Raw genomic sequence first — 12,278 nt, forward strand, 5'->3', positions numbered from 1 at the left:
AATTAATTTGTTTATTGAATTAAATTTTGTTTAAAATGTGTAAATTGCCAACCTATAAGTGTACAGAATTGGTCAAGATTTCTTACAGGACCTTGGCCATCTATGGTAAATTGATATATATTTAAACTGATTAGGTGTTACTTAGGCAGGCTTAGTGACGGGCCCTCAAACAGCCCTGGTGGGCCACCACATCACTGGGAGAGCAATGGGGTTAGGGAAAAGATAATGCCATATACTGTCAATTGTCTACTTAAACAATCAACAATAACACACTGTTTCATCAGCACGGATGTATATCTAGTAGTATATAATGACAAAACATCTCAGCACCAACCATTCATTTAAAAAAAATGGACAGAAAGCAAGTTAAAATTTCCAAAATGTATGGATTTCAGAGAGGGAATGTTCCACAAAACAAGGGAAAGACACAGGCACCTGTTTCCAAACCACTGCCAGGACCAATCAACAGGCTACCACTGGATGTGTTTACATCCAGGGTAAAAACTGATTGCACAGGAAGGATGGGTATCTGTAATGCTGAGGGCTTGCAGTCTGAAATGAAACTTCTACGTCCCAAACCAGCAAAGTCAGCTATAGATTCCTGCATGGATTCTGAAGTACAGCACCCGGACAGCTACTCATTTAAGCTATACCGGCCCATAGATTAGAGAAGTTATGGGATTCAGCAATCCGTCAGCACAAGTGCTGCACCGGCTATCTACGCTTTGACTCAAACAACTCAAAACCGTGGGGCTGGGGATGGACTGAACGCCTTTACTGTGAAACTTGTGGATATGTAAGTGAACGCTGTCAGCTGTTTGAAGATGAGAAGACAGACAATGACATCCCTAGGAGAGGCCGGCGACGGAGTCAGCTGAATCTGGGTGTACAAACAGCACTCATGGCTACATCAGTCTCCAATTCAGCAATGATTGAAATATGCCTGACTGCCAACATCATTCCCCCCCCCCCCCCCCCCCCCCCCCCCCCCACCCCCTCTTACACTGGATTACAGAAAACCGCCAATCATGTTGGAGAAAAAATTGTCACCATGAACAAGGCAAGCATGGAGAGTCTGAGAGAGAAAATGGTTGCAGATAATACGAGTTGTGGACTTGAGAAGCCTGACCTCATCAATGCTGAGATGGATGGGAGGTACAACAATCCACTATTTAGTGGAGACCGGACACCCTATCAAGGAGCCATCCAGGTCACCATGACCCTGTGCGAACAACTGACATCGGATAAGAAAATCCCAAGTGTGTTCACAGGCAACACACTTTGTAAGCGTGCTGAGTACCTGAGAATGTGTGGGGTAGAGGCCACCTGTCCTAACCACACAGGAATCTGCACATCTAATGTGGCTGAGGATGCTGCCATGGGGAATGAGGAAGCCTGGGCCACCATTGTTGGAGAGGAGATTGCTGACACCCTTAAAGTAAACTACCTTACCACAGACGGAGATAGCAAAACCCACTCTGGTATGAGGAAGTCTCATCCAGCATGCACAAACTTGAAAGACCCTCGACACCTAGTGAAATCAGTGAAGAGAGTATTTTCAAAGAGCACATTCAGTGCAGACCTGTTTCACAAATTCCAAGGCCTACCTTATGGAATGCTGAAGTCAAGACTGGCCACTGATGTAAGAAACAGGTGTGTTACAGAGCTGGAAAGGCATATATTATTCATCGAGGAAACACAGAAGAGATAAAGGAGAACATGCCTATGGCCATAGGGGCCATGATACAGAGCTACAAAGGAAAGTGCGGAGAAATGTGTGCTAAGTACAGTTACTGTTGTCAAGGATTACCAGACAACCACTGGAATAAGACATTCCTCCCAAAGGGGACAGTGCTATGCCTCAGTGCTGAAGATGAACATCATTTGAAAAAAATGTGTGCTCAAGTACCTCAGCACAGAGTGTCTTGACAGCACCAAACTACTGACAAGCACTCAGAAATCTTAATCTTTTAACAGAGTTCTTCAGAAAACAAACCCAAAGATGATGACCTGCTACCGTAACTTCCCGGCCAGAATCCACACTGCTGTTCATCTGTGCAACTTCGGTATAGCGAACTCTACAGTGTTGAGGTTACGTGCTGTCGGCAGTCCTTTGGTGAGTGGCTCGCGTGTAGTCCATCGTATCACATACCCGCGAAAGAGACAGTTATATCATCGGCAACATCAACGACAACTCATGTTCAAAATAAGGAGAGGATTCCACAGGATCAGGCGGTATCGCATGCACGCCAAAGCACGTGTTCCCACAGTGACTTGTAAACCTGGAATGGACGACCCAAAGACTATGTGCTGAAAACAGACTGTGCTAAATAAACTCTGATACAAAAAACTGTGCTATGATGGATTTCCTTTTGAAATTATGTGCTAATTTTGTGTTGTTTGGAATTTCAATGTAATTAATTGTTTGATCATTAAATTTTCAAACTTATTTGAATTGTATTTTATGTTTTCTGGTAATTTATTTTATATATTTAGGGTGAGGCCTCCGGCCTTCACAAGTCTGAGGCTGCCTCAGCTTGCAGAAATGTCTGCTATTATTGATGTTACCTGATTCAACATTCAGGTGCTTAAACTTGGTGCTCAGGCCATTGTAGCACATATGAGACACCTGCAATATATAAGACAAGGTAAATTGTCTTTTACAAGTCATCTACTGTAATTGATTGCCCTGAATTGTCGGATACCTGATCAGCCAGGAAGCTTAACATGGTCAAGCCACCCCTAGCACCAAGCCACATTATACAGCCTGTACAACCTAGAATTTCACGTTTTTTGCTAAGTATGACTGACACAGTTCAAGCCAAGTGTTTATAGACCTGCCAACAGCACTGTCATTCGAAAAAAATGCAAAAAACAACTGAAAATGAGTGAAAGATTAGGGTCACCTGAGCACGTGTTGTTTACCTTAAAGGACTCACACAACTAAATCATTTACTATATGTTATTAACATTTTAGCTAATAACTTCAATGTTTGAAGTTCAACACCTGTGACAACTGCCTACATTCACAGATACATACCTTACCGAGGCTACAACATGACTTTTGTGACAGGTTTAATGACATATTTCAGTGTCACAGCCTCTAGAAGATGACAGCCGGAAGTTTACAACTAAAACCGGTGACCCAAAACAGACCTGACCCCGGACTTTTTGCCCCTGTGTAAATCCGCACACAGGCATGTAAATATATCAAAAGTATACATTTTTTCAAAAGTAAAATACCTGCACATTCCAATTATGCCAAAATCTGTCAACATTTCCTCATTAAAATTCCTCTGTAGCTCAGTAATTAACCAGAACTCACTTTTACATACGAACTACAAACGGGTAAAACACTTGCTGATTGGCTGATTTAGTTGTGTGAGTCCTTTAAGAGACCGTGTACTTTTTAAAATATTGAATTCAAGTTATTTTCTGAAAGTATATTCAACACTGAGTAGAATGGTGAAGTTTGGTGTGTATAAAGCTTTTGGTTATGCAGATATGGCGAGTTATGTCCCCCTGGTGTCTAAATGCTCTTTACAGTCAGGAGCAGGAAATTTTCAATTTAGGTTCAGGTAATTGACCTGTCATAGGTCAATCAATTTATCCGTATGGATCTCCATATTTTGCATGTATATAAAATACATATGCACCTCATAGACTGTGGTCTTCAAATTGAAATAAATCAATTACTGTGTTTGACACAGAATTTTAATTAATTAATTTGTTTATTGAATTAAATTTTGTTTAAAATGTGTAAATTGTCAACCTATAAGTGTACATAATTGGTCAAGATTTCTTACAGGACCTTGGCCATCTATGGTAATTTGATAATATACTTAAACTGATTAGGTGTTACTTAGGCAGGCTTAGTGACAGGCCCTCAAACAGCCCTGGTGGGCCACCAAATCACTGGGAGTGCAATGGGGTTAGGGCCTGACCTCATCAATGCTGAGATGGATGGGAGGTACAACAATCCACTATTTAGTGGAGACCGGACACCCTATCAAGGAGCCATCCAGGTCACCATGACCCTGTGCGAACAACTGACATCGGATAAGAAAATCCCAAGTGTGTTCACAGGCAACACACTTTGTAAGCGTGCTGAGTACCTGAGAATGTGTGGGGAAGAGGCCACCTGTCCTAACCACACAGGAATCTGCACATCTAATGTGGCTGAGGATGCTGCCATGGGGAATGAGGAAGCCTGGGCCACCATTGTTGGAGAGGAGATTGCTGACACCCTTAAAGTAAACTACCTTACCACAGACGGAGATAGCAAAACCCACTCTGGTATGAGGAAGTCTCATCCAGCATGCACAAACTTGAAAGACCCTCGACACCTAGTGAAATCAGTGAAGAGAGTATTTTCAAAGAGCACATTCAGTGCAGACCTGTTTCACAAATTCCAAGGCCTACCTTATGGAATGTTGAAGTCAAGACTGGCCACTGATGTAAGAAACAGGTGTGTTACAGAGCTGGAAAGGCATATATTATTCATCGAGGAAACATAGAAGAGATAAAGGAGAACATGCCTATGGCCATAGGGGCCATGATACAGAGCTACAAAGGAAAGTGCGGAGAAATGTGTGCTAAGTACAGTTACTGTTGTCAAGGATTACCAGACAACCACTGGAATAAGACATTCCTCCCAAAGGGGACAGTGCTATGCCTCAGTGCTGAAGATGAACATCATTTGAAAAAAATGTGTGCTCAAGTACCTCAGCACAGAGTGTCTTGACAGCACCAAACTACTGACAAGCACTCAGAAATCTTAATCTTTTAACAGAGTTCTTCAGAAAACAAACCCAAAGATGATGACCTGCTACCGTAACTTCCCGGCCAGAATCCACACTGCTGTTCATCTGTGCAACTTCGGTATAGCGAACTCTACAGTGTTGAGGTTACGTGCTGTCGGCAGTCCTTTGGTGAGTGGCTCGCGTGTAGTCCATCGTATCACATACCCGCGAAAGAGACAGTTATATCATCGGCAACATCAACGACAACTCATGTTCAAAATAAGGAGAGGATTCCACAGGATCAGGCGGTATCGCATGCACGCCAAAGCACGTGTTCCCACAGTGACTTGTAAACCTGGAATGGACGACCCAAAGACTATGTGCTGAAAACAGATTGTGCTAAATAAACTCTGATACAAAAAACTGTGCTAAGATGGATTTCCTTTTGAAATTATGTGCTAATTTTGTGTTGTTTGGAATTTCAATGTAATTAATTGTTTGATCATTAAATTTTCAAACTTATTTGAATTGTATTTTATGTTTTCTGGTAAAAGATTATATATATTTAGGGTGAGGCCTCCGGCCTTCACAAGTCTGAGGCTGCCTCAGCTTGCAGAAATGTCTGCTATTATTGATGTTACCTGATTCAACATTCAGGTGCTTAAACTTGGTGCTCAGGCCATTGTAGCACATATGAGACACCTGCAATATATAAGACAAGGTAAATTGTCTTTTACAAGTCATCTACTGTAATTGATTGCCCTGAATTGTCGGATACCTGATCAGCCAGGAAGCTTAACATGGTCAAGCCACCCCTAGCACCAAGCCACATTATACAGCCTGTACAACCTAGAATTTCACGTTTTTTGCTAAGTATGACTGACACAGTTCAAGCCAAGTGTTTATAGACCTGCCAACAGCACTGTCATTCGAAAAAAATGCAAAAAACAACTGAAAATGAGTGAAAGATTAGGGTCACCTGAGCACGTGTTGTTTACCTTAAAGGACTCACACAACTAAATCATTTACTATATGTTATTAACATTTTAGCTAATAACTTCAATGTTTGAAGTTCAACACCTGTGACAACTGCCTACATTCACAGATACATACCTTACCGAGGCTACAACATGACTTTTGTGACAGGTTTAATGACATATTTCAGTGTCACAGCCTCTAGAAGATGACAGCCGGAAGTTTACAACTAAAACCGGTGACCTAAAACAGACCTGACCCCGGACATTTTGCCCCTGTGTAAATCCGCACACAGGCATGTAAATATATCAAAAGTATACATTTTTTCAAAAGTAAAATACCTGCACATTCCAATTATGCCAAAATCGGTCAACATTTCCTCATTAAAATTCCTCTGTAGCTCAGTAATTAACCAGAACTCACTTTTACATACGAACTACAAACGGGTAAAACACTTGCTGATTGGCTGATTTAGTTGTGTGAGTCCTTTAAGAGACCGTGTACTTTTTAAAATGTTGAATTCAAGTTATTTTCTGAAAGTATATTCAACACTGAGTAGAATGGTGAAGTTTGGTGTGTATAAAGCTTTTGGTTATGCAGATATGGCGAGTTATGTCCCCCTGGTGTCTAAATGCTCTTTACAGTCAGGAGCAGGAAATTTTCAATTTAGGTTCAGGTAATTGACCTGTCATAGGTCAATCAATTTATCCGTATGGATCTCCATATTTTGCATGTATATAAAATACATATGCACCTCATAGACTGTGGTCTTCAAATTGAAATAAATCAATTACTGTGTTTGACACAGAATTTTAATTAATTAATTTGTTTATTGAATTAAATTTTGTTTAAAATGTGTAAATTGTCAACCTATAAGTGTACATAATTGGTCAAGATTTCTTACAGGACCTTGGCCATCTATGGTAATTTGATAATATACTTAAACTGATTAGGTGTTACTTAGGCAGGCTTAGTGACAGGCCCTCAAACAGCCCTGGTGGGCCACCAAATCACTGGGAGTGCAATGGGGTTAGGGAAAAGACAATGCCATATACTGTCAATTGTCTACGTAAACAATGAACAATAACACACTGTTTCATCAGCACAGATGTATATCTAGTAGTATATAATGACAAAACATCTCAGCACCAACCATTCATTTCAAAAAATGGACAGAAAGCAAGTTAAAATTTCCAAAATGTATGGATTTCAGAGAGGGAATGTTCCACAAAACAAGGGAAAGGCACAGGCACCTGTTTCCAAACCACTGTCAGGACCAATCAACAGGCTACCACTGGATGTGTTTGCATCCAGGATAAAAACTGATTGCACAGGAAGAATGGGTATCTGTAATGCTGAGGGCTTGCAGTCTGAAATGAAACTTCTACGTCTCAAACCAGCATAGTCAACTATAGATTCCTGCATGGATTCTGATGTACAGCACCCGGACAGCTACTCATACAAGCTATACCGGCCCATAGATTTAGAGAAGTTATGTAATTCAGCAATCCGTCAGCACAAGTGCTGCACCGGCTATCTACGCTTTGACTAAAACAACTCAAAACAGTGGGGCTGGGGATGGACTGAACGCCTTTACTGTGAAACTTGTGGATATGTAAGTGAAAGCTGTCAGCTGTTTGAAGATGAGAAGACAGACAATGACATCCCTAGGAGAGGCCGGCAACAGAGTCAGCTGAATCTGGGTGTATAAACAGCACTCATGGCTACATCAGTCTCCAATTCAGCAATGATTGAAATATGCCTGACTGCCAACATCATTCCCCTCCCACCCACCCCCCCTTACACTGGATTACAGAAAACAGCCAATCATGTTGGAGAAAAAATTGTCACCATGAACAAGGCAAGCATGGAGAGTCTGAGAGAGAAAATGGTTGCAGATAATACGAGTTGTGGACTTGAGAAGCCTGACCTCATCAATGCTGAGATGGATGGGAGGTACAACAATCCACTATTTAGTGGAGACCGGACACCCTATCAAGGAGCCATCCAGGTCACCATGACCCTGTGCGAACAACTGACATCGGATAAGAAAATCCCAAGTGTGTTCACAGGCAACACACTTTGTAAGCGTGCTGAGTACCTGAGAATGTGTGGGGTAGAGGCCACCTGTCCTAACCACACAGGAATCTGCACATCTAATGTGGCTGAGGATGCTGCCATGGGGAATGAGGAAGCCTGGGCCACCATTGTTGGAGAGGAGATTGCTGACACCCTTAAAGTAAACTACCTTACCACAGACGGAGATAGCAAAACCCACTCTGGTATGAAGAAGTCTCATCCAGCATGCACAAACTTGAAAGACCCTCGACACCTAGTGAAATCAGTGAAGAGAGAATTTTCAAAGAGCACATTCAGTGCAGACCTGTTTCACAAATTCCAAGGCCTACCTTATGGAATGCTGAAGTCAAGACTGGCCACTGATGTAAGAAACAGGTGTGTTACAGAGCTGGAAAGGCATATATTATTCATCGAGGAAACATAGAAGAGATAAAGGAGAACATGCCTATGGCCATAGGGGCCATGATACAGAGCTACAAAGGAAAGTGCGGAGAAATGTGTGCTAAGTACAGTTACTGTTGTCAAGGATTACCAGACAACCACTGGAATAAGACATTCCTCCCAAAGGGGACAGTGCTATGCCTCAGTGCTGAAGATGAACATCATTTGAAAAAAAATGTGTGCTCAAGTACCTCAGCACAGAGTGTCTTGACAGCACCAAACTACTGACAAGCACTCAGAAATCTTAATCTTTTAACAGAGTTCTTCAGAAAACAAACCCAAAGATGATGACCTGCTACCGTAACTTCCCGGCCAGAATCTACACTGCTGTTCATCTGTGCAACTTCGGTATAGCGAACTCTACAGTGTTGAGGTTACGTGCTGTCGGCAGTCCTTTGGTGAGTGGCTCGCGTGTAGTCCATCGTATCACATACCCGCGAAAGAGACAGTTATATCATCGGCAACATCAACGACAACTCATGTTCAAAATAAGGAGAGGATTCCACAGGATTAAGCGGTATCGCATGCACGCCAAAGCACGTGTTCCCACAGTGACTTGTAAACCTGGAATGGACGACCCAAAGACTATGTGCTGAAAACAGACTGTGCTAAATAAACTCTGATACAAAAAACTGTGCTATGATGGATTTCCTTTTGAAATTATGTGCTAATTTTGTGTTGTTTGGAATTTCAATGTAATTAATTGTTTGATCATTAAATTTTCAAACTTATTTGAATTGTATTTTATGTTTTCTGGTAATTTATTTTATATATTTAGGGTGAGGCCTCCGGCCTTCACAAGTCTGAGGCTGCCTCAGCTTGCAGAAATGTCTGCTATTATTGATGTTACCTGATTCAACATTCAGGTGCTTAAACTTGGTGCTCAGGCCATTGTAGCACATATGAGTCACCTGCAATATATAAGACAAGGTAAATTGTCTTTTACAAGTCATCTACTGTAATTGATTGACCTGAATTGTCGGATACCTGATCAGCCAGGAAGCTTAACATGGTCAAGCCACCCCTAGCACCAAGCCACATTATACAGCCTGTACAACCTAGAATTTCACGTTTTTTGCTAAGTATGACTGACACAGTTCAAGCCAAGTGTTTATAGACCTGCCAACAGCACTGTCATTCGAAAAAAATGCAAAAAACAACAGAAAATGAGTGAAAGATTAGGGTCACCTGAGCACGTGTTGTTTACCTTAAAGGACTCACACAACTAAATCATTTACTATATGTTATTAACATTTTAGCTAATAACTTCAATGTTTGAAGTTCAACACCTGTGACAACTGCCTACATTCACAGATATATACCTTGCCGAAGCTACAACATGACTTTTTTGACAGATTTAATGACATATTTCAGTGTCACAGCCTCTAGAAGATGACAGCCGGAAGTTTACAACTAAAACCGGTGACCCTAAAACAGACCTGACCCCGGACTTTTTGCCCCTGTGTAAATCCGCACACAGGCATGTAAATATATCAAAAGTATACATTTTTTCAAAAGTAAAATACCTGCACATTCCAATTATGCCAAAATCTGTCAACATTTCCTCATTAAAATTCCTCTGTAGCTCAGTAATTAACCAGAACTCACTTTTACATACGAACTACAAACGGGTAAAACACTTGCTGATTGGCTGATTTAGTTGTGTGAGTCCTATAACGGCTTCCCGACCCTCTTTTTTACTATTGCCTAATCAAAGATGGCTGTCAGTACAAATGTTTTGTCACTATCAGTACGATGTTTCCACATTCATATCATTTTCATTTGGGTAGTCATTGTCAATGGTTATAAGTATTTGTTTTTGAAGTGATGGCCTTTTAATCTCATCACAAACAATAATGATTAACCCTGCCATTACATAAATGGCCGATTTGACACAAACTTAACGCATGGCTGATTCGAGGTGGCCCGACTACGAACCAGCTACTCCTAATTATGTCAGGCAAATTTCCTTCACACCTGCTGTGTATAAAATAAACAAGCCACAACCTGGTGTTCTGATTGGTAAAGACCAGACATGATTGACAATGGTAGTTATTTAATGGATGCCATGCAATCTGTTGCATTAGTAATGGCGTTATTTAATAGATGCCATGCAATCTGTTGCATAAGTAATGGCGAAACATGATTTGGAGGGAGAATTTTTTGAAAAACGTGAGATTTTGTCTCACGTCGCGAGAAAGGTCTTCGTGGGAGAATGCTTTCAATATCGTGAGTCTCCAACCAAGGACGTAAGAGGTGGCAAGCCTGATCACACGATATTTCACTCGTGTGGCTAATATTTTGATATTTTTCACTCGTGCTGCGCACTCGTGAAAAATATCAAAATATTAGCCCCACTCGTGAAATATATTTGGTATTACTGAAGACACTGTTAGATATCCTCTATATATACCATGACTATATACCATGATTATATACCGTGATTATATACCATGATTATATACCATGACTATATACCGTGACTATATACCGTGACTATATACCTTGATTATATACCATGATTATATACCATGACTATATACCATGATTATATACCGTGATTATATACCATGATTATATACCATGACTATATACCATGATTATATACCGTGATTATATACCGTGATTATATACCATGATTATATACCGTGATTATATACCCTGACGATATACCGTGACTATATATCATGATTATATACCATGACTATATACCATGCTTATATACCATGATTATATACCATGATTATATACCGTGATTATATACCGTGTGATTATATACCGTGATTATATACCGTGACTATATACCATGATTATATATCATGATTATATACCATGATTATATACCGTGACTATATACCGTGACTATATACCATGATTATATACCATGATTATATACCATGATTATATACCGTGATTATATACCGTGATTATATACCATGACTATATACCATGATTATATACCGTGATTATATACCATGATTATATACCGTGATTATATACCATGCTTATATACCGTGATTATATACCATGACTATATACCGTGATTATATACCATGATTATATACCATGATTATATATCATGATTATATACCATGCTTATATACCGTGACTATATACCGTGACTATATACCATGATTATATACCATGATTATTTACCGTGATTATATACCGTGATTATATACCATGATTATATACCATGATTATATACCGTGATTATATACCGTGATTATATACCATGACTATATACCATGATTATATACCATGATTATATACCGTGATTATATACCATGATTATATACCGTGACTATATACCATGATTATATACCGTGATTATATACCGTGATTATTATATACCGTGATTATATACCGTGATTATATACCGTGATTATATACCATGATTATATACCGTGATTATATACCGTGATTATATACCGTGATTATATACCATGATTATATACCGTGATTATATACCGTGATTATATACCGTGATTATATACCATGATTATATACCGTGATTATATACCATGATTATATACCATGCTTATATACCGTGACTATATACCGTGACTATATACCATGATTATATACCATGATTATTTACCGTGATTATATACCGTGATTATATACCATGATTATATACCATGATTATATACCGTGATTATATACCGTGATTATATACCATGACTATATACCATGATTATATACCATGATTATATACCGTGATTATATACCATGAATTATATACCATGATTATATACCGTGATTATATACCGTGATTATATACCGTGATTATATACCATGATTATATACCATGACTATATACCATGATTATATACCGTGATTATATACCGTGATTATATACCGTGATTATATACCGTGATTATATACCATGATTATATACCGTGTGATTATATACCGTGATTACATACCATGAGTATATACCGTGACTATATACCGTGATTATATACCATGATTATATACCATGATTATATACCGTGATTATATACCGTGATTTATATACCATGATTATATACCATGATT

At 39.6% G+C, this 12,278-nt stretch overlaps 2 protein-coding genes across 2 annotated transcripts; both read left to right on the forward strand.

Moving 5' to 3' along the window:
* Window positions 1–1,051: 1,051 nt before the first annotated feature.
* On the forward strand, window positions 1,052–1,711 carry LOC117343280. Its single transcript, XM_033905624.1, has one exon. The coding sequence runs from the start codon at window positions 1,052–1,054 to the stop codon at window positions 1,709–1,711; it is 660 nt and encodes a 219-aa protein (XP_033761515.1).
* Window positions 1,712–7,437: 5,726 nt separating this feature from the next.
* On the forward strand, window positions 7,438–8,220 carry LOC117343282. Its single transcript, XM_033905625.1, has one exon. The coding sequence runs from the start codon at window positions 7,438–7,440 to the stop codon at window positions 8,218–8,220; it is 783 nt and encodes a 260-aa protein (XP_033761516.1).
* Window positions 8,221–12,278: the final 4,058 nt, after the last annotated feature.

This window comes from Pecten maximus, chromosome 15, assembly GCF_902652985.1.
Source record: "Pecten maximus chromosome 15, xPecMax1.1, whole genome shotgun sequence".
NCBI lineage: Eukaryota > Metazoa > Mollusca > Bivalvia > Pectinida > Pectinidae > Pecten > Pecten maximus.